The sequence below is a fragment of the Pavona decussata genome, unplaced genomic scaffold (assembly GCF_977016875.1).
Source record: "Pavona decussata unplaced genomic scaffold, jaPavDecu1.1 SCAFFOLD_61, whole genome shotgun sequence".
Lineage (NCBI taxonomy): Eukaryota > Metazoa > Cnidaria > Anthozoa > Scleractinia > Agariciidae > Pavona > Pavona decussata.
In genome coordinates this window covers 2,012,501-2,035,737 of record NW_028145482.1, presented here as the reverse complement: position 1 = coordinate 2,035,737, position 23,237 = coordinate 2,012,501, and the positions used below count along the sequence as shown (strand labels likewise).

General features: G+C 39.1%; 1 protein-coding gene and 1 pseudogene across 1 annotated transcript; one reads left to right on the top strand and one right to left on the bottom strand.

The window, feature by feature from the left end:
• The first annotated feature begins 3,544 nt into the window (after positions 1-3,544).
• On the top strand, positions 3,545-7,100 carry LOC146479033 (uncharacterized; annotated as a pseudogene).
• A 2,062-nt stretch (positions 7,101-9,162) lies between these two features.
• LOC146479032 (uncharacterized) lies at positions 9,163-11,136 on the bottom strand. The gene is made up of 2 exons (XM_085111150.1): positions 10,639-11,136; positions 9,163-10,571 (listed from the first exon to the last, which is right to left on the bottom strand). Exons 1-2 carry the CDS (start codon positions 11,086-11,088, stop codon positions 9,480-9,482), a joined length of 1,542 nt encoding a protein of 513 aa, XP_084967276.1. The 5' UTR covers positions 11,089-11,136; the 3' UTR covers positions 9,163-9,479.
• Positions 11,137-23,237: the final 12,101 nt, after the last annotated feature.

Sequence of the window (23,237 nt, the reverse complement as noted above, 5' to 3'; positions counted from 1 at the left end):
AGAGTAACCAATGAACATAGCAACTATTTTGATGAGCATGACCTCATAGTAGTTACACAGGCCAGTTTGCAGTTGAAATCTATTTCTGACACGACGAAATGTACAAATGCCCATGCAGCGCTCACATGTTTGATGAATTTATTTCCCACGGAAAATTTACCACGGCCACAAAACATGTATTTTGTTCAATGCAATCTTTCACAAAAAAGACTTCTGGAACAAAGGAAAAGGATTCTGCATGGATATTTCCACCCAGTGAATATTGAATGAGCATTGCAGTTGAAATTTGATCCGGCACTGAACGCAAAACTTTCTCGATGTATGCAAATTCGAATTGACGTTGTCTTTTGTCTTTGGTCTGTGGTTTCCTGATGTCTCCTTCTTGTTCGCTGCGCATGCTGAATTTATTTGTTTAATCTCCCTCGGTGAATCTGCCTTGTCCCTTGTGCGTCCTCCTGTGGTTCATTTGCATCACAATTTGGTTGTGTTTCAACAATGGTAAACACTTTTCACCACTCCCTGAATAAACACATTCAGTCCACAATGAATAAACATGAGTTGGGCCTAACGTCAGCCTGTCTTCCAACCTGTTGCTGCCTAGCAACCTTCTCTTTGTCTGATGTCATTCAAACTTTGTTTCCACTGTTGCCAGGCAACAGCACGGACACCTTCAACGATATATATAGAGAGTATTTTTATTATTATTTTTTTTATTATTATTACAAGAAGAACTGGCTAAAGTAATATATAATTATTTATTTTCATAACGTGACAATTCAGTGCAATGGTTGTCAGGATGGTTGTTGCAACAGGTTGGTTGGTACTGTCGATGAATTTATTGTCTTATCTGGGAGCATACGATACAGTTGAAACTGAATAGACAAAGGAATCAATAAAAGACCGTTTATACCCTATTTTACTTTGAATCAGGATTCCCCTGCACAAACAATCTCATACCCTGAGTCCTAAGGCTCTTTGGCCAGCGGTTAGTTGCTAGGAGAGACTCTGAAAAATTTGAAAAATTTTAAATTTTGTGATTGATTTCTTCGTAATGGTTTGCATTGTTTTACCGCAGAAACCCTGCGGTAATAAAATTCCAGTTCCCAAGAGTCTCTCTAGGTGACCAGCCACTGGCCAAAGAACCTGAGGACTCTGGATACAGGATCAGTGCACAACTTACAGGAAAGACCGCTAACCACATCTCTGATGCAATGCTAGCGCTAATCCGGTACCCAGACCTCTCCACTATCCAGGGAAGTATTTGCCTAGCAAATTTTTTACGTGTACCTCACTGCTCTTTCTTTCTCGTGTCATTTAAGGTAAGGGTTTAACTTTCTGACAGGAAACAAACCAGATTAATAAATTAACAGCATATCCCATATTGTCGGTTTGTGCGAGTGTGACATACAAGAGGAAAGCTTGCGCAGGCATGTCACTCTAAAGGTCGCGGAGAATCACGTAGACCTCGTGTGACACCTGTGACTACTTTTCAAGGCTTTTACATCTCATGTTTTTTAACCGAGAAATAAATTTTTTTATGAAGCTTAAGAGGCCGGTTTTAACTCGTGAATGCGCGCATGCGCAATGAACGAGTTATAGCGATGGTGGACTTTTTGACTTAGTTGCTTGGTTCTGTCCTTAACTTTCAGGCATGCACAGTGAATGAGTTTTAAAATCAATTAGTGTTGAAAAAACACGCGAAAATTTTCTGTTCACGGCGCATCAGGATATTCTCATTCAATCTGTAGAGAATAATTTGACAATCGTTTTAGTGTAAGAATGGAGATTTTTCGTTGAATCTGAGCAAAGTCATAATTTTTTTTAAATTTTTTTTCCACAAAGTGCGGCGTCTTCTAGAATTTAAAAATAATTGAATTTAACAATAATTGAATTTAAAAATAATTAAATTTAAAAATTCAATTACTGAAGTGTCGGCAAGATCTTTGAATAAACAAGACGATTTTTTATAGAGCATTTACGTGTCTTGCATTAATGTATGTGTAGCACTAGTGGCCTTATTTGTTGTAGGCCTCACCGATTTTTTAACCTATCCTCCCTTCGCGATTGAACTAACTGAATAGTTTTACTCAGAAATATTGCATAATATTGCGTTGCGCTACTTGAGAGTTTGCCGCCAAAAAATATTTCCGGCCAGAAAATGTCTGGCTGAAAGAAGCACTCTTAACTGATAAGTTCACTGCTAATCAGATATCTTACATCATATTTTTGCATCTCATACAAAAGTATTATATAAAGTCATTAGTTTGCTGAAAAACATAAGTTTGGCTGTCAGTTTTCACGCAAAAGCGGAAAGGGCCCTGTCACGCATCAGTGACGTCGTAAACAAAATTATGCAAATTTCTGGTGAAATGAACAATTTTAGATTTCTTCAGCTTTCATAGAGGCTTCAGAGGAAAAAAAAATTATTTTCGCAGTTTACATCTGGTAATTTATGGGAAAGCAAAAAGACGCGGTGGATGAATTTTCATCAACTGTTTAATACATACCATGCAGAATTTAGTAAAATGCATGAGTACAGGATCAAAACCTTTTTGGTATGCTCATTGAAAAACGAAGCAAATTACAGACAACTAGCTTTCATTGAAATAATTCTTATTTAGCAAGAGTTAGTCATATTTCAAATTATTTTTACTTGAGGATTGTGTGGACTGAACTCCAAAGGTATAAATTTCACGCATTTATGCCAGGCATGAAATGTAATGCGACACTTTGTTCAACAGATTTTTCTTCGTGAGATCAGCTCGAGCAAAGTAGCCTGCGTAGCTGGCGGTTTTTATGGGTGGAATCACCGGAAAGCCGGGCACGAGGGCCAAAACGATTTTTTTAGTACAAGAATGGTTATTTCTCGTTACATAATCCGGCAAAGATATAATTTCTTTTAGCTTTCAGTGAAGTGTCTGTAGCAGTCTTAACTTCAATTTCTAATGTCTCATCTGCATTCACGAGTTGGCTCACAGGAGCCTTTGATTTAGCTCTCCAGGCTCTGGCTGAACCACGGAAACAGTGAGTTTTGTTTCCCTCGACCCTGAATGTTTTCCTTTGCTCAGCCTCACTCCCTTGCTGCCAGTCATTAAGGCCTTATTGTAAACAAGCTTAGAGGCGTTGAAAGCAGTGCAGTGTGGGTTTTTAACCTTGTGAGGTTTTTGTTGGCAGGTCAATTAAGTCTGATTTTTTAATAAAGAATAAACACAATTTAAAGTACAGTTTTACTGTTTAATAATCATCCATGTAGATACAAACAAAAGTAAACTAATAAAAGACTGTAACATTATTGACTCCCGGGGGGGACTCCCCTATGAAGATTATGGGGGTGCTTGTCAGAAAATTTCAAAAACACCCCTAAAAGGTACCAGAATCTACTTTTGTGGGCGTGGTCAAAAATTCATTTTCATCCCCAAGAGATACCAATTCTAAGACAAATCAATAGCGCTGTGCACTAATGACGTCACGAGATTTCACCCCCCCGTTAAGACTCAGACAAACAAAGTCCAATTCGGTAAGAGATGTAGGGAAGAACATGTGAATGGCGAGCAGTTCGCTTCGATTTTTGACGGTCTTAACCGACGAAGACGACGTTCCTGGCTCAAAATTCGAAAGAGAACCAGAGGAATACACCGTTGAGCAACTAAAACGGTGGTTAAAGTGCAGGGGCTTGAAATTAAGCGGTAAACGCGACGAGCTTGTTAAACGTGTGAGAGATTGTGTAGCGATTGGAAATCATCACACCCTTGATCCGAGCATTGATGATGGAAAATGGTTTGCAGCAAAGGTCCTGAAAGAAAGTTCGGATTCACAACCAAGTTGTACCTCGACTTCGGTTCCATTTATTCCGTCGACTGGTTGGCGTGCTTTTCTGTCTCAAAACATTCCTTCGCTCTTCAACTATGGACATGTGCACTACTATGCGTTAGAATCGATTCCGCAAGTTAATCGTAATGATGGCGAAGACATCGAAGACGGACTGGGACATATGACGGATAAGCCGTTGAAAAATGGCAGAAAGTATGTGGATTCGGGCTTTGTCCACGATATGATGGACATGGTGAACGACAATCATTATTTAGTAAGATCTCACGTTTGGCCGTCCATGAAAACAGAGCTTCCGCACAATGTGGTTGTTGTTATCTCTCTAAACAGTGGTGCTGTTCTTCGCGCCTCCTGTGAACCTTGCCGGGCTTCGTCTTTGGGTCGCTGCAGTCATGTTGTAGCAGTTTTATTTTCTGTCCTTGACTATGTTCAAAAACACGGACCGGTGTTGGCACAACCTTGTACAAGCCAAGAATGTTCATGATAAGGGCACGAAAAGGGACAAAAATCCCAAGAGGGTAAGCGATGCGAAATACCCCAGCAAGAAAAAGCAAGCCACTCTGCCTGTGATTCATTTCGATCCAAGGCCAGCCAAATATCGAGAAGTTAAGGCGCATCATATCAATAGGCTTCTGTCAGATATTCAAGTGTTGTCAGCTGAGGGTGGACAGCTTTCAATGTGGGAAACTCAGCTCCAGTTCACCTACAATGACTATCAGCTTGGATATGAGAGAAAGAGAGTCTTGTTGGAGCAAGTGTGTTCCTTACATGAGAATCTCAAGCCTGAAGTTGTGATGGAAATTCCTGGAACACGGCTGCAAAGCAAATCTTTTTTTTTTTTTTCAGAACGGTGGTGTAGACTGACAGCCTCCAAGTGTCTTTCTGCTTTTAAAGTTAGAAGGCTTGTCAGCGAGTGTCAACCGATTGCAGCTGCAGAAGCTGATAAGTTTATCTTCAGTCACATCTGGGAACTTGAGTCTGAACATTTTCAGTCATACTGGATGCGGTATGGTCTTGAAAGTGAACCAAAGGCCATACTCAAGTATGAAAGTGCGATGAAAGTCAGTCAGGATTTTGGGTCAACCCTATGTTCCCATTAATTGGTTGTTCTCCTGATGACCTTGTTGGCAGTGACACTGTGATTGAGATCAAAGCTTTGAAAATCTTCAAGCAGTACAGTGTAGCAATGGTCACATCTGCCACCACCCCAGTTGTTAAGAGTGTTCTTAGTCGCAGTGCTTTAAAGTGGAAGATAGAAAGTGTGTCCTGAAGCGGTCACATGCCTATTACTACCAGTGCCAGCAAATCCTTCTCGTGACTGGTAGAACTTATTGTGATTTTATTTTGCATGCTGGGAGTGGCCCTGACTCTGTGGAAAGGATCACAAGAGACGAGCCCCTCATGGAAAAGATTGTGAGGTATCTGACAGCATTGTGGACACGTGCCATTGCCCCTAAGGTTTTTGAAATGCGTGTCCCGAGGGGTCTCATACCATTTGTTTTAACTGAGTCTGTTGACTTCTTGGACTATTGCGAACCTCATCATACATCACCTGGTTGCGAACCTCAGCATGCATCACCTGGTTGCGAACCTCAGCATCCATCACCTGTTTGTGTCTTGAAACCTGATGACCCTACCACATGTACTTCTTTAGCATCGCCGATTAACAGCGTGGAACCTGATGCGACCCCCGAATCGCCTGCTGGTAGTGTGGACCATGTAACACCTGACAGCTCATACACTCCAGAGGAACTCAATGTTGCAGAAGCTCTCCTTGTTCCATCAGTCAGTGGCCCAACCTGTCAACAAGAGCAGGAGCTGACAATTTTCCCATGGGGTGGATTGACAAGTATTGGGATCAGCCTTACCAATACTTGTCCTTTGGATAACTGGCTGATGATTTTCCAGGCCCTAGTGAAATCCAACAAGGTGAAGCTGACGGACCTTCCAGAATCTGGTCACATCATACAAACAGCACTGAGGCTTATAGATGATGGCCAGTATGGAGATTCAAAGTTACTGGTATTGCAGTCGCTACCACAACAGCAGCAAGGTATGTTGTTGTATGCTTCATCATTTTTTATTGTGAAAATAATTATATTATTTAGAACAAACAGAGGGTTTTTGTCAAGAGTCTCACAGCAACGAGCCCAAAGGTGTGACCACTTTTCTGTGCATATAAACTGGCTAATCAGAGGCTGAGTATAGGATTCTCAGCTTTTGATTGGATAAATTTCATTGAATAGGCTTCTAATGAGTTCTTTTAGCTGTTTATTTACTAGAAAACTGATAAAAACTAACATTTCCCAAAAATGTGCAGTTCCAGAAAAAATCTGTACCCACCCCTTGAAAGGTCATCAGAAATTCCTAGGGCGAGGGGGGGGGGGGGGTCTTCAAAACCAACATTTTTGAAGCAAAGTACAAAGCTAAACTGGAATTTTCTGGGGGGGAGGGGGGTGCAAAATATTTTCTGGGACTACACAACATTTAGCCATATTCACAGAGATTTATCTTTCTCATGTGTGTGTTAGTGATAATATTGGTAATATTGGACTTTGTGTCGTACAATTTAGGTAATCGTCCTTGTATTTCAAATCGCCCTTGCTCTACGCGCTCAGCCCTATTACCAATAACAATTACTACTAATAACAAATAATATAATAACAAAAATTATAGGATGATCAATAATAGTAATTGGCCTTTTTTCCATTGCAGTTGTGGCTGGAACCTTAGACCTGTGTGGCAATGAAGGTGACTTCTTCTTGTTTCTCCTCGTCCATACCTGACAAGCAGCATAACAACAACTTGCTGCCTCAATACATGTCCATTGCAAGTATATACAGCTCAATCATTGTCTATTATACTGCCACAGCCCTCCCAGCACATAAATAACAATGTGTTTCTGGATGCTCTTGGAGACTGGCAGCACCCACCAGATTCCCTCTGTGGAAGGAAATTTGCAAGCCAGCCTCCAGAAGGAACCCCATTCAGCGAGGATGTTACACTCAATGAAAATGGCAACGCACACATGTCATGGCACTGTGCAGGTGTAAGGGTGAGCAGTGCTCGTTTGATGCTGAATCTGCAGTCATTTCTTGTGTTTTCCGTTGACTTGCTGAGCAGAGGAGGCCATCTTAAACTGTCAAATACACCACATTCAGTTTCCTTATTTGGAAAATGTTTTGAACTGTATGGGGCAACACTGTGGAATGGTGGCCACTATATTTGTATCTTTTATTTTAAGAATAACTGGTACATGTACGATGGTTTAAAGGAATATACAAGGAAAGGGTCTGAAAATTGGATTTCTCCAGCTATGTTTCTTGAGCCAAGGGGATTTTCATTAAGCTTTCTAGTATATTGCAGTTAGACAAACTACAATGATTTTAAGATTTTGTCAAACCCAGAAAATTGTGAACACCTGAAATAGTTCAGGGAATGTTAATTGTGCAGTACGTGAACAAATTTTGAAACAACAAAATAATAATTATTACTTTTGTTTGTGATTGAGTTTCCTCGCAGCGGATTGGCTCTTCCTTGTAACACAGCAACATTCCATCAATATATCTGGTGTTCATGGTTTTCAGTTTCACAGTAAGAAAAAGCTAAGAAACTCTCCATTGCAATGAGATATTACTCCATTAAGGTCTACCGTAAATGAAACAAAGCAAATGTAGTTTAGTCGCACAATAATATTGTCCCAAGAGTGGCCATCAAGAGGGAACAGGTCATGAGAATTAATAAAATGGCCACCAAAGGGCAGTTGCTTAAAATTCTCCAATCTAATACTGAAAGAAAATGCTTAGAGATCAGTTATAGTGAATTTGTATTCAGATCTTGGGGCTTTTAGGTTTAAGTATGAGTAGTGCTACATTTACACTGTATTCACAAATTTTTGTCTGGTGTACAGCCTGTCATTTCATATTTCTATTTTTGTCTATTGTTAATTTTCCATTGGGAGCATTTAGATGTTCTGATGGTGGGGATGTAGTTGGCGAGGAACCATGATTGTGTGATGGAAAGAACAAATACTCGGCCAACCTTGAGGGGCTTGGCCAAAGGGCGAACTTTGAAGCTTGATTTTGTGGTGAAAAAGAGACAGGATAACAAAATATCTTTTAATTTGGGATACTTATTTCTACTTTATGTAGATACCAAAACCGTAAAAATGCTCTAGGCAGTATAGACACTTGAAGAAAGAAAATGTAATGCAGTACATAAATAAATACATAAATAGATGTATATAATTTTTATCTTGCATAGTATATTTTTTATATGACTGAATTTGATTTCTTGTAGTTACTGTTAGATGCAAGAAATTAAGGTACTTGAAAGCTGGGAATTGTCATGGTTGTAGATTATCTGTCACTGGCCCTAGGAACTTGGACTGCCTGCAATGATATTGTTTACTTGCCTTTACAAATGTGAGATGAGAATATATCAGCTTCTTGTTTATTAAGTTTTTGTATAAACAAAATGCTGGGTAGCTTTAAAGGGGAATTTGTGATATACACAACCAAACTTCAAACAAGGACACCCCCCCCCCCCCCCCTCCCTCATTCTGGGTATGCTGTGATTTCTTCATAACAGTTGGGATCCGGAGGGAAGGTCTTCCAGTTCAGAACCCTTCCACAGTGATCCAAGTAGTCACGTTGACCCCTTTTGCCCTTTTGGATAAGTTTTCATTATTGAAATATGCTGGCGTTTGATTAATGAAATGTGAGTCAAGCCCACAATACATGTGTAGGAGGCTAGCTCTGATTGGCCTCTTTGAATTTTTGGCTAAACTGTAGAATACCAGTCACTTATTTGCATCTTGTTGAATTACAAAGGAGTCTTTTGTTTTTATATGCCTCGTTCTATAAAGGGAAATATAAGGAATACGGAGATATGTAAATAAATAGCCAGGTATTTAACAATCGCCCCAATTTTTTTTATTGACAGGTATGCAATCAAGGTAAATGACATCAGGTCACACAAAAGCGCATACGCCCTAAGAATCATGTTTTTACCAAAAAAATCTAATAATAAAGTGGGACATGCATGAATCAACATGTGGTCACACAACTCGAGATATTTACAACGATAGAAGCCTATCTTTGAGGGGGGGTGGATAAAAGGGAAAAAAGTGTATATGTTGACATCCCAACCCAAATTGGGTTCCCTGGATTTCAAGTGACAGGGAAGTTTGAATGGGACAAAAATCAAAAGTCCAAACAACCTAGGGCTTACGGCACCAAAACCCCCAAGCTAAAAAATTTACAGAAAGGATTAAATGATATAACACAGAACTATGCAAATTTCCACCCCCCAAAAAACCATTTCATCATCCCTGTCACTTGAAATCCGGAGTAAACCTCCTAGGCCCCCACCAAAAATCATGTAAAAATATATTTGCTGTAATTGTACAAAGTTTGAAAGATAAGTCCTTCACATATATTTACATTTTTATGGTATAAAAAATTGAATCACCTCCACAGCCTCCAGGGGTTTCATTAAGGTCAGACAGGTGGGCAATTTGGCCAGCTGTGAACATGGTAAATTTGCTTGCCTACTTTGTGCATTGTAGGAATTTTTTTTTCATTATTGCCTTCCTGCTAAAAATTAATGAACCCTGTGAGCCTCTTAATTTTCATGTACTTAGATTAAAACTATATTTCTCTATTTGCTAAGAGTGTCCTGAAATTGACCAGAAATGCAGCAGCCGCAACCATTTGAGTTGCAAGTGGAGCAAAGGATAAAGGTATTTTTCGACCAATAAGTCTGAACTGCTTGAGGCGTTCATTGTGACGTTCCACGTGTATCCTAGCTTTTGCAATGCGACGTGTCTCAAGTTCCTCTGCAGCGCTGAGACTCTTTCTGCCTTTTAAAAAAGATGGAATTTTCAATTCCACTTGAAGAGGATTTAAGAGCTCGCGCACAGTAAACCCACGATCAGCCAATACTAAATCGTATGGTTTCAGGTGTTTCATAAGGCCACTTTCCTTGACGATTTGAACATCATCAATATCTCCCTCAAACAAATCCGAAACAAAACATGCACCACCATTGGGCGTGACTGCAATGAGGCACTTGAACGTGTTGGTGTGCTTGTAAGAAGAGAAAGTGTTCCCTTGCCTGGCAAAATTTCTGGAACATTCCACTCTAAACTCAGTACAGTCAACAACACACCGTATTTTCTTCATTGTTTTGAAGACTTTGGGGAGGAACTTGCTAAGTTGGGCTCTCTGAGGAAACATGAATTCTTGCATGTCTCTAAACGTTACATACAACAGCTGAATAAACGTTGCAAAAATTTTGCGCACATGTGATTGATCAATGTTCCTTTCTGGTGTACTAAGAAGAACTGCAAGAGTTTTGAGAGTAAATCCTCTCCTAAGTCTCAGAAGGCAAATAAAAAGTTTCTCCCTTGACGAGAAATCACCTTTAGGGCCAGTTCTGGCATTTTTTGTTGCAGGGTAATCTTTACTTGTCCAGTAGTTGATGGTCTCCATTGGACAAACGTTGTCAAGAAAATGATGCAAAATCTCAAACTGCGGAGATGTGAGGCCAGTTAAGTGTTTCATAAGAGCTGAATCTCGCACGATGTTCTCGTTTGACAGAGTACTAACTATTTTGGGAGCCTGAAGTTTCGTGGTGAATACTTCATTCTTCATAATCATGGTCTCAACCTTTGCAGATAATTCGTATTTGGAATACACAGTCTGAGAGCCTTGATTTGAAACCAGCTTTCCTGTGTGATCCTCATAAACGAGCGGTCCGAGCGTCGGCGTCACATCATCATGATCATCACATTGTTCATTGATCGACTACCGGACTAGATTCTACAGATGCCAGTGGATCGCAATCGTCTTTCGATAACTGCTCGTCACACTTCTCGACGAAAAACTTCTGTTTCTTTGCCACTGGCTCCGCTCTTGATTTTGGCGGCTTTCTCTTTGGAGCACTTGCTCGACTTGCTTGTTCTGGTGTTAGATTTGCTTTCAGCGGATCAGGAAATTCGGCTGTTGGACCTTTCTCTCCGGGCCAGTGAAGAGCACAAATATAGGTGTTCCTGGTTATGTTTTTCTCCGTAAAGAAATCCCGCGAACAAGCAGCTAGCCAACGCTTGCACTTCGCGATATCTTGTTTTGGTTTTGGAAACGGAATGAATACTTTCTTCCCTGCTTGCTCAACTTCTTTGAGGGATTTCGGCCACTTATCAGGATATCTCGCGTCTACTTTGCATTCACCCCAACAACAGTGTTTGGTGCTTACCATTTCGGTCCGTTTTGGACGCTAACTGCGCGATTTCACCAAAGTTTTACCTTTTTTGTTGTATTGCTACGGCCGTACTTGCTCATACATTTGCCTTTATCACATCCCAATGTTTGTCTGAGTCTGTGCGGGGGGTCTCATGGGATCTCATGTGAGAAAAGCTATTTTTAGTAGTAGTGCACAGCACTATTCACTAGTAAGTTAATAGTCTGTGATAAAGCTGACTCTTCCAAACAACAACTTCGCCTAAAGATTTTTGAAAGTGTTGTCATAAATCCTTACCCTTTTTGAGCGACTAATCTTAAAGGCAACTAAAAGGTACCACGACAACTCCAGTGGTAGTCCTTTTAGATTTTAGCACCCTTAGGGGTACAAATACATAAATTTTGCGCCCTACTGGACAAGGTTCGAAGAGCACCCCTGTCATTTTTATGGGGAGGTACCCCCACCTGGCCATGACTGCCGCTAACACCATGGCCACCACAATCACTCCAGCCACCATGTATCCAACCCCTCACTGCCTTCTTTATGAGGGGTGAGGAGTACTCTCGATAGGAGTGCCGCCTCTCCTTACAATGGAAGCATCTGACTCTTTCTGTAAAGGAAAAGAAAAGTATTACTTATAATGGAAATCAGGTGGTAATTTTTTTGTTTTCTTACTATAATGTGCCACTTAGCAACAACTGCATTGCTCTTTTTAACAGTAATAAGATACTGCTTTAACCCTTTCACTTCCAGGAGTGATCAATGTGTAATTTCTCCTCACAATACCAATACATTGTCAATGATACTATCCCATTTCACTTTCTTCGACAGTCATTTTAGAAACTCCCAAAGGATGAAAATATCTCAATAATTATAGTTGTGGTAAGATGTAGGTTTTTCTGCTTCAAAAAGCAGTAATAACAATAAATAATTATTTTACATGTATTATTGTTTTTGAGTCAACCAAGCACTTCAACAAGAAGCTATCACTACATTTGGTTATACTGAGGGTTTTTTCTCCTACTATAAAGCAGTATGAAAAAAGACTCACTTTTGTTTCTTTTTTGAAACACTGTAGACATTGCCAGACTAAATCCTGAAAATAAAGACACCAAGTTACATCTAATATGGTCATCACAGAAAAACTAATACCCATAATTCTTCTTGCTCAGAATTAAACCAAAGAACTGCAAAAATTTGAAACTTGCATGGACCACAAAAATTCGAACAAAAATGCTACGAACAATTTTTTTTTTCAAAGAAGTAATCAGGACAATAATTAGGAGTTGTTATTTATCAAAAGGAAAAAATTGGATTGAATTGCACTTCAACATGTATAAGGACAATATGAAAACAAAGTCATGTATAAAAAATGTGTACAATATCAGAACAATAATTTTGGCAAATAAAACGATCAATGAACCAGTCAACAGTGGTGCCATTACGGTATTTATTTCCCTGTAAAATGCCCTAGGTTATAATGCTGTAGGATGTCGAGTTCAACCAGTATCTCTCCTCACTGTCCAGGTTTATGTATAGGGAAAAACTGTGCCCTCGGTCTTGATTACGGCCCACAGCTGCAACACCTCAGGCACAGTTTTTCCCTATATGGACCGATCTACTGTAGACCGGTGAATGACATGGTTATTTTTTTTGGTTATCTAGTTACCGTCAATTCACGTCACGCGTGACCGGTATTTTTTTTTTTTTTTAATTTTCCCGTCAATGCGTCTTTTTCGGAAAGATTTCCAGAGAAATGTTCAACATTCCATTCACCTGTCGGACATTACAAAGAGAAATTCAAATGTTCATTTCTTCTTGCAAATACTGGTCACGCGTGACGTGAATTGACTGTAAGGTGAATGGAGCAAATGGTTTGCGAACATCCTGTGCATAAACCTCAGAGAGAAGGTTAGAATAACGATAAAACAGACTTCAGAAGAATCCTAGCCGGGTAATAAATGGAACAAACTGTGATATTTTGTAGCAAGCAGTATAGACATTTACTAAACAACTATTTGAAAAATTTGCACAAATAGGCTAACAAAAGTTATAAGTAAGCTTTGTTTTGATGAAAATGAAACCACACCCTTAATTTTACATTCGCTTTTAACAAAAGCTCTTAAAAAGACTTTCAATGAAAAGTAATTGTGTTGGCTGGCACGACTTGCACAGGACTACATGAACCAGATACGAACAGTAAATTTAAACTACTTTGTTTCACCACAATCTGGGAAGCCTGAATGTGGCTTCCTTCCAAGGAGACCTGGGTACAGGTGACGGGTTTATTTGTGTTTGTTCTCTGTCAAGATTGTCACAAATCAATGCTAAAATTAGAAATGTATGCAAGAAACACTTGTCGGTAGTTTATACCAACAATACAGTGTTGCTAGGCATTCATTTGACTATTTTAACTTAGAATCAAATTTTCTTAAATGAAGCAAAATACGACGAGATTAGAAAAATAATAAAACTCCAAGGGAAGTAAGAAAGATGGACCAAACAACTGGGCTCAAACGACTGCCCTGCAGTTAGCACTATTACGTTAAACGGCGTGTCAACGGTGCAAAAAAAAATCTCGCCAAACGGCAAAGTCTTGTCAACAAAATACTGTGAATACTCCTCTTTGGAGAATAACCTGGCCTCTTATTCAATCACTGATTCTTCATTCATTTTACAATGTTTAGTCAGCGAAAGTGTTTCCTCGCACTGGATCAAAGTAAAATGATTTCACTTCAAGCCGGATTTCCCGCAAATTCTGGTAACTGTTATCGTAGTTAAGAGATAGGAAAATTCTGCCCACTCCCAGAGCCAATCAGATTGTGGGATTTTCAGGATACCGCCCACTCACGAACAGAGAAAAAACATAAATATTTGTGTATATAAATGTGAAAATAAATATGTTTCAGCCTTTAAATTACAGGTATTTATTTCAAAATTTGCTGAGTGATTTATTATTCATCAGGTGCAGTATTTAATTTTCAATAAGAAACTGCTGTTTTAAGTTTTCCATTGTCTCATGGCTCGAAAAAAGCCAAGCAGTTGCTCCCAACTTGTGAAAATAATAATTATGGAAGAAACTTTTCACTGTGCTGGGGTCATAGACAGCTTTTGAGATTTTATACATGTAGCTGCCTTAATTGAAGGATCATCAAATGTACTGGGAAACATTAAATTAATAGAAGAGAGACCCTTGCAGTTATTTATGCAACGTAAGCAGTTGCAAAAGAAAGTCTGGAAAAAAATTAGACTTGAACGGGACTCAAACCCATGACCTCTGTGATGCCGGTGCAGTGCTCTCTACCAACCGAGCTACAGTATCGACCCAACTGGGGGCTGGCCATATTCATTTGCAAGTTGATAATATACCAGAGAAGGATGAATAAAATGTGATCACCTATCCACCCAAATATCCTTATTTTCTGGGACTTCTGTGACAGACGTTTTAGTTTCTTCACTGGTATTCTACTGGGCGCACAATCGCGTCGAAACACACCCGTGAAATTCAACACAATTATTTTTTTGCTAAAAATAACTTAACGGCAAACTTGAGATTCGCGTTGTTTTCTTGAAAAAATGAGTACATTGACGAGAATAGTGCGAAATCATTTCGCACTAGTTAGTAGTTTTAGTAGCTTTGCGTTATCATCAAATAAATTATCACCTTTGATGCTAACGCAAAACTACTAATTTTTTTTCTGAGAAACTGAAAACAGCGAGCCTGCGAGTGGCAAATGAAAAAAAACATAGTCACGTGGTCATCTCTGCCACCAAAACAAAAGAATTAAATTATTCCCCTTACAGTTTCAAGTCGCAAATCATTGCTCACTGCTGTTTTATCGACACAATGCCGCATTAAACATGTCCAGCGAGACACACCCAGCACCCGGCAGGAGCTTCAGACGCACCACATTTTGCAACGACTGAAATCATCCTTTACTCCCCATAAAATTAACACCACCACTCATAAACACTTTCTTACATGTCAAAAAATATTACCTGCAAAGTTTATCAATATTACTATGCACGCATACCATTTAACAGAATGACAACTTAAACTTTGTCACCTTCCCGATCCATCGACAGAGCAGCTTAGTCGAGCGCAGTATCGCCCCGTATTCAGCGCACGCGCAGTAGACCTTTATTGGCAATTTGAGACTTACGAAGAAATCCTATTTTATACCTTGGGCCCCGACGCTGAGTTGAGTAATTGTTAGTATATACCACACAAGCTGAATAACTAGTGGACCAAAAAAATATTTTATTTCTGACAATATACCGACCAACAGTATGAAATTTTAAAATCTTGCACGCCACGCGGTAAGCGATTTCTTCTTATTGTAGGAAGTTCCGTCTCGCTTTCTTGCAGACAAATAAACTTCTGGAGACACTTGTTTAGTTTCTACAGTGTCATTTCTTCAATTTTTCTGTGAAATTCGTCTTGTTGTTGAAACCATGCTTGTGAGGGATAACAGACAAGAACGCTAAACGACGAACCCTCGTGATTACCAGTTGTTTATTCCGAACACTCCTTTAACACTTTTTAACAGAACGAAAGAGGTTCGCTAGGGAAAAAGAAAACGAGAAAACTTATGAACATATAATAGTAATAATGAAACCGGGAACGAATAAAAAAGTACCAGCAGAAATAAGTCTTACCGAATGTTTGTACTGGCAAGCGGGAAACACGTTCACAACTTGAACCGAAAATTACAGCATCAAACTGAAATGACTGTGAAAACTAACGACTAAATTTCCTGCGCTTGCATATATATATATTTGTACTAATTAGTCCCTTAGGGACGCAAAATAACGAAAAGCTATACATACAAGTGAAAACACGGATGCGAAACAAACAAAGTTGTAGAAGAATGTCACGCAGTAAATAACAGTCTGCAACAATGCTGAAAAATAGTAGATGTTTCATTGTTTTCATTGCAGTGTTAGTGCTCGGCAGTTTTCCTAAACAAGGGATTGTATTTTCATTTTTCGCCTTAGAATATGAGGTTGAAAAGATTAAATAACGTACCATTTAATGCCATCAAACCAAACTCAGTTGCAATTTATGTATTTTTTTTTTAACAGCCGCCTTGTTTATCGAAATAATTTCCTCTTAAGTAACCGTGGCCAAACGGGAAGCCATCTTGTTTCTCTTCGGCTGCTTGGTGGTGAATAGTTCTTGGCTAATCACCTCGGAGCTAGCCAATCAGCGCGCGCGAAAAGTACTATTCACTTGTGTGGTATATACTAATATACATATTTAGCTAAGCCTAAAAGCGGAGCTCCAATTTTTCCATAGCAGTTATAGAATTCTACTTAGCGTATGAACGTAATAACTTTTCCAGTTCCTCATCCTTTGTGTAGTTATATATGAGGGCCTCCCAGGGGGTATGCATGTTCCCTTGTTCTCTAGAAAAAATTGGAGTTTCTCCCCTGTTCTCCAAAAATAAGTTAAGATGTTCCGTGAAATTCACTCTCGTCAAGTTCCCCTGTTCCCAGAAATCACACGGGAATTTTAGAGCATGCGCAGACAATTTTCTCCCTTGCTCAGTAAGTAATTTTGCCCTCAGTGAAAAGAGGAAATACGAAAAATACCCTCTGTTTCTGACTTTCAACAAATCAGCATTCAGTAATTTTGCCCTCTGTATTCCTCTTTACTACATTGTTATTGGTTTTGTTGATGAGGAGTTTGCTGCATGTGCGCTAAAAATATATATAACTGCAGAATGGGTGAGGAACTTTTGTAAGGTTATTACGTTCATACAATAAGGCGACCTCTATAAATGCTATTAAAACTGTAAATGGTTTGAACAACCTAACGATTACTGAACCTAACGTCACAAACAACGACGCGACTCCCGTAACTACTGTAACTCTACCTTACGTAAGGGGCACTTCTGAGACTATCGCACGGATTCTACAACCCTACAACATCCGTTTAGCTCACAAACGTATTACCACTTTATGACAACTACTGACAAAAGTAAAGGACAAAGACGAACTGAACTGCAGACAGGGAGCAGTTAACTAACAAGATTAAATGCTGCGACTGCCAGGCCACTTATATTGGTGAGACTGGCAGAATTGAAACGTACAACTGACTGATCACAAACGAGCAACTAGATATGGCGATATCGACAATCACATTGCTGAGCACCATTTATAAACGAACCACAGAATCGACTGGGACTCTGGCAAGTGCATTACTTACAGTACAAATTACTATCAACGACTCACTCTGGAAACCTGTTTTACTAACAAACGCCACTCAACCGTTGCCTACAACTACCTGCACCATACAAACGACTTGACAGCAACAACGAAACAGACAAACAATAGACATTTTACTAACAATAGACTCACGGGCTTTTTGACTAACAAGAGACGGATCGAAACACGCACCAATCACTTTTTACAGTCTTCACAGCCAATAACAGTATGGCTTACTGACAAACGACCAATTACATCTCGACTTCGTTGACCAATCAGGTTAACAACCAGAGACATATATACCACCTACTGACGTTCCACAATTCACTTGACTCTGAAGATGACCTCCGCTCAGGTTGTCGAAACGTCAGTCAAAGTCAACCCAAACAGACCTTCTCAGGACTACACTCACCCGGATGATCATAGTTTACGCACTTATAAATGCTATTATAAAAAGGAATTGTGGAGCTCCGCTCTTAGGCTTGGCTAAATATAATAAGTTAATGAGTTTGAGGAGGGTAATTGAAAGGGTGTGCGGAATATGGCCTTAAGTGACTTTCGATGTAAGGTGAGATTCTGCTTTCGTTTCCCAAACATACACAACGCAATTTGGAGGGAGAATCCAGCAATTTATCAGAAGTCACTTAAGAACGGTGCCTACTAATAGCGAAGTATTTTTGCGCAGTTTATCACTATGCGGGAAAAGCAGATCTTAGTAGCGGCTATTGAAATCCAAAAAGAAAATTGGGGGTAACCACGCATTTTTTAGAGATAACTAAGCAACAATTATTCTAAAAAGCAGCAAAATACAAAGCAATGTATGGCGCTTTTTTCCAAATTGAAGCTTTATCATCTCTGAAAAATGCATGGTTACCCCCAATTTTCTTTTTGGATACCAAAATCACTTGCTAAGTTTTGCTTTCTCCGCATAGTTTTAAAGCGCGCAAAAATATCCCTGTATTAGTAGGCACCACCTATAGGACACCCGAGTATCTCGAGATGCGCAGAATGTATGCACAGTAACAATAGTAGGCACCGTCCTTAAAGCTTTTTTCAAGGCACCCCTTCAATTAGAAATTATGGATGTGCAAAAATAAAAATGCATATTTCTGCAAGGTTAATTGTGACAGTTTGGAGCAAATTGTTTGACTAGAGAACATAATAATCAAGCAATAGATGGAGGACGGGGGGAGGAATACTCAGGTATATTTGTGACAGTTATTGCCCCCGCAGGGCCAAAACCTGAGGAGGCACCCTAGGATTCCCCGCGTGTATACATGTAAGGAATTTCAAAATGTAAGAAAGTAAGTACTGTAAGTAAATTTGTAAGTATGTGAAAAAAATCTCGATTTAATCAAACTAGGCGTGCACGGTGGTTTCGCGTAATATTTCAGCAAGCGCGCAAGGTGCTGTCGGGTAGCTGTCATTCTGCAACCACGAGGTCTTCGAGCAGCGTTTGACGGTCTTGCGAGCAAGAGTTTGCATTTCGTCGTCCTCTAGCAGCATTTTGAGTTCTTTCTAGTAGTGTTACAAGGTCTTGCAACCACGAGTTTGCATTTCACCATCATGTAGCAGCATTTCAACCACGAGTTCGCGTTTTGCCATCTTCTAGCAGAGTGGCAAGGTCTTGCAACCACAAAGTCACGTTTCGCCGTCTTCTGCATCTTGAGCAGCCTTTCAAACCACGAGTTCACATAATTATACATACAATACATTGCTGTGTCACAAAACAAAACTATATGACTAATAGATTTCAATGTCAAATTCACAGAGAAATATGCTAACCAGTTACATGGATGTTAACTTCAATAACTTGTGATATTCAAACGTTTCTTTTTTAACATTCGTATGCACAGTATTTATATCCAGTAAAAACCATATACAGGTGTTAAACAGATCTTCAAAAGCAGGGGCAGCTCTAGTGAAAACTATGACTAGTTTATAAATGACGTGAAATTTCTTGACCCAAAAAAAGTCGTATTAGGCTACACCCTGACCAAAAACAGTTCAATGTCCCAGAACACAACCTATTGCTTAGACGTCCTTGCATTAGGCGTATAGATCGTTTTCACGTGACGTCATATCACTTCTGATTGCCGTATTGGTGTACCACTTTCCATTGCGCAATAGCATGCAAATGCGACTCACATCTACAATTCTAGCCTTTCCTTTAAAAGGGAATAATTCAGAAAGTAAAGTATAATCAGGAAAAAGCCAGATGAGAATTGTTCTTTGCCAATTTCTGAGTATCTCAAGAAGTTTGAACCGAGAGTCTAGTGGCGTTAATTTGGGGAACATATTTCACGCTGATCGAGCCGGACTGCATGTTTACCTTCTGTTGAATCCACAGATCTTTGACATTTTTTGTGCCATCTGGTGTTGGAGACGAGCGTTTGCACCCAGCAACAGTCGGAAAACCTTGAAACTTATAATTAAATTGTATCTGGACTCATCGCTACAGTGAAAGGTCAAATCGCAAACAAATTTGATGTTTTAGCGCCGGAGAAAGTGCCACATCTTAGTGTATTTTTATTTTAAACATAGGGTTAGTCAAATGTTAATGTTCTATTGTTAGTCCGTCATAATCATTGTTATTAATTATCACAGAGTGAGCGAAACTATTTTTTTTTTGTTTTATTAGCAGAGGGAAGAAACAAGAAAATGAAAGAAGCCGTCAAATTCGAGTCTGATGAAATGAGAGACATCTGTGTTAACCTCAACAACCCAAACAAAGGAAACACATGGAAACACCTTGCTAGTAAGTTTGGTTTGTCGAGAGACATATACAAAGATTTTGACTCAGAGAACCGCGAGGGCCCCACTGAAGTTCTTTTTGATTGGATCTTCGCCTTCAGGACTGAGCTAACTGTTGGGCAGCTTTTCAATGCTCTTAGAAGAATAAACAGAAAAGATTTAGTTAACAAAGTAAAACAATATGTTGAACAGCACTTAACTACTAACTAGCTGTGACAATATGTATGTTTAGTTATGTAACTTGGGGATGGTCTCTATTTTTCAAATAGTCTACTACTTCCACAAGTAGGGACATTTTTCACTTTCTTACTCTTTTGGTGCAACTTAACATCTGGTTGCATAAACAATCTTGAAACAAGGAGAGTTTCCTACTCTTTAAAAGGGCGACCGAAAGGTATAAGAGAATCACAACAGTTGATTAATTGCTCCTGCATGAGTGGGTTTGACCGCAAATGAATGCATCGGAAAACTATATTAAGTATATTCCATATGGACTTCAAAAGTCTTAAAGTAATTAAAATATTATTGAAACGTTTTTAAGTGTCTGAGTGCTAGAATTTAAAAAGTTCCAAAACAGTGTATGAGTTAAGAAGAAGGTAAGAGGTCCATTAATGTGGGGTTGCTTATTAATAGTCCACAGTTTCTATTATACCCAAATAGATTTAAAGGAAATGTAAGGTCAGTGAATAGGTTGAAGAACAAATAAGTGTATTAACAATAATCTTCTTTACTACATTTAGTTTTACAACAATGCCCTAGGTCCCAGTGAAATAAATATCTTGAAAATCTCAAAAAAAAAACAAAGTCAGTACAGCAATACAAGATATAAGTTCTCAATTGTCTAGTTGATGTTTGGTTGGAAATTGTGGTAGAAAACATCTTTTTCACTTGCCAGTTGTTGATTTTCTTGTAGTTGATTGATTACCGCTGGTGAGAATGACTTGGCCAAGGCCCTTTTATTTCAGAAATTCATGTCTAGGTCAAAGTGTCTGTTTTTGTTTGGTGCTCTTTAATTTTGCTCAGGACTTGAGGGCATTTTTTTCGGAAACATTTCTACAAGTGATTTGATAAATGTCCCAAATTTACTCATACTACGGGAACCAGAACCAGCCCTGTTCACAACTTACAGTGATATTGACAAGAGAAGAAATAGTTTCACAGATGTTGAGGGAAACAAAATGGTACTGATCATGAACAAGTCGCAAGGCGGTGGGAAAACCTATTAAGTGGATTGGTGTAAAGTAATGTAAATAAACGCAAAGCATTTCAGGAGAAAATTTAGTCATTCAATGATAAAACAATAACCTAAAGGTTTTTGTATTCTGTGAACGCAACGTATTGGATCTCACTGCAAATCTAGTTCATAGACTCCTAAGAAGTGGTTGGTAATATGAAATATCAAAAGCGATGTTAATAGACATTTCGATGTATCCAACATCAAGATTTGAAGCAGGTTACAGTCCTGCTGTAACATGGTAAAGGTATTTGTTGCCTACTGAGTGTTGACTTCTTTTTCATAATTAAATAAAAAATGATAGTTTTTATCTTAGATATTTCTTATAGATGTACATTAAAAATAATAATAATAATAATAATTTTCAGTTTGTGTGATTTTTTTCAAGGATTTCAGCTTTGTCACTTATTTTAAGATTTTTAGTTAATCTTAGTGATCTAACATGTTACCGAAGGGTAGCGAACAATATTTAGGGATTTTGTAAGTTGTTTTAACTAACAAGCTGCAGTTTCTTATATGCTAAGTGTATGTACATAAAGTTAAGAAAAGACGTCAATCCCTTGGGGAGGGGGGGGGGGGGGGGGCGGAGGACTCTCCTATGAAAGTGGTAGGGGTGCTTGTCATAAATTAGAAATTCATTATTAATTCAATAAGTTAGGGTGTTATTTAGGGTATCATTGCAGTTCAGCTGTATCCAGGTGAGGAAATAAGCCCAAAACAAGTGACAAATAATTCTTTTTACTGAACTTGTCCGAATTGCTTTTACACGAATTACAGTGGAACTCGATTAGTACGGACACTAAAGGGACACCCAAAAACGTCCGTATTATTAGGGGGGCTCTCACAACACACGTCACAAACACAAGTTTGTTTGATCATTATTACGTTTTATTAAAAGTACACTTGCGTTATCAGTTTGTGGTTCAGTAAGACGGACTTAGACTAAGAGAAATATGAACTTTTCGTCGGGACAGACAACTGTCCGTAATAAGCTGGCGTCCATAGAGCAGGTTCCACTGTACTTCTATCATAATTCATCTAGCCTGGCGACTATTTTAAATTATCAAGTTAATAACTGTTTTTATCATAAACTACACCCTCAAAATGAATTTCTAGCACCTAGGTTGGTGTGTATTTCAAACGTTGTGATTGTAGGCGTCTGAGGGTGTTAATGTGGTATAGTTGTAGTAAACATTAAAAAAATGCCATTTAGTAAGTATTTATTCTCAGCGTTCTCTCTCACACATTCCCTTGAGATTGGGCACCGACAGTCTCGTCCTGTTAATGAATGTTTTGAGGAGGAAAAAGGGAGGGTTTGGGTAGGGAAAAATCAAACACAGGACGAAGCTTGGAGTTTGGCGAAAGAGAGAACGCCAGGGCAAGGATTACCGTTAGCTGGATTTTATACTACAACACCTTGCTAGATCGACAAAATGGCATTGTTTATTTAGTCCGTGGGCCAAGACCCCCCCCCAAAATTTCGAATTTCTTACCACTCTTAGGGACAAAGGCAAGAGTAATGTTTGGAAACGGTGCTCCCTCTGTATTATAAACATGCCAATGGCATAGCTTTCTTGTGTAAATCACGTGATCAAATGACGTCACTAATATAATAAATATTTCTTTTTTTTGTTGTTCATTTTGTCTCATCTCCTTTTATACGTGAGAGGTGAGACCGCTGAGAATAGTAATTTATTCTCAGCGTACTCTCTCTCAAATTCTCTTGTGATTGGGCACCGACAGTCTATGTTAAAGAATGCTCCAAGAATTACAGTGGGACACCCTCGAGGAGAGAAGGAAAAGGAACAGGCTGTCCATTTTCTACAAAATCCACAATAGACAAACCGGGATTAACACCATAAAATATCTAACCCCCCTGGAGCGTATTAGTCGCCATATAAATGAGAACGCTTACGAGGTTCCGTTTGCACATACAGACAACTACAAATTTTCATATTTTCCTAGAACA

Excerpts from the sequence above, each read along its gene's own strand:
- LOC146479032 (XM_085111150.1), bottom strand. The coding sequence starts at position 11,088 with ATGGTAAGCACCAAACACTGTTGTTGGGGTGAATGCAAAGTAGACGCG. Across the intron at positions 10,572-10,638 it reads CTGTAGAATCTAGTCCGGTA|GATCACACAGGAAAGCTGGT; the intron begins GTCGATCAATGA and ends CTCGTTTATGAG.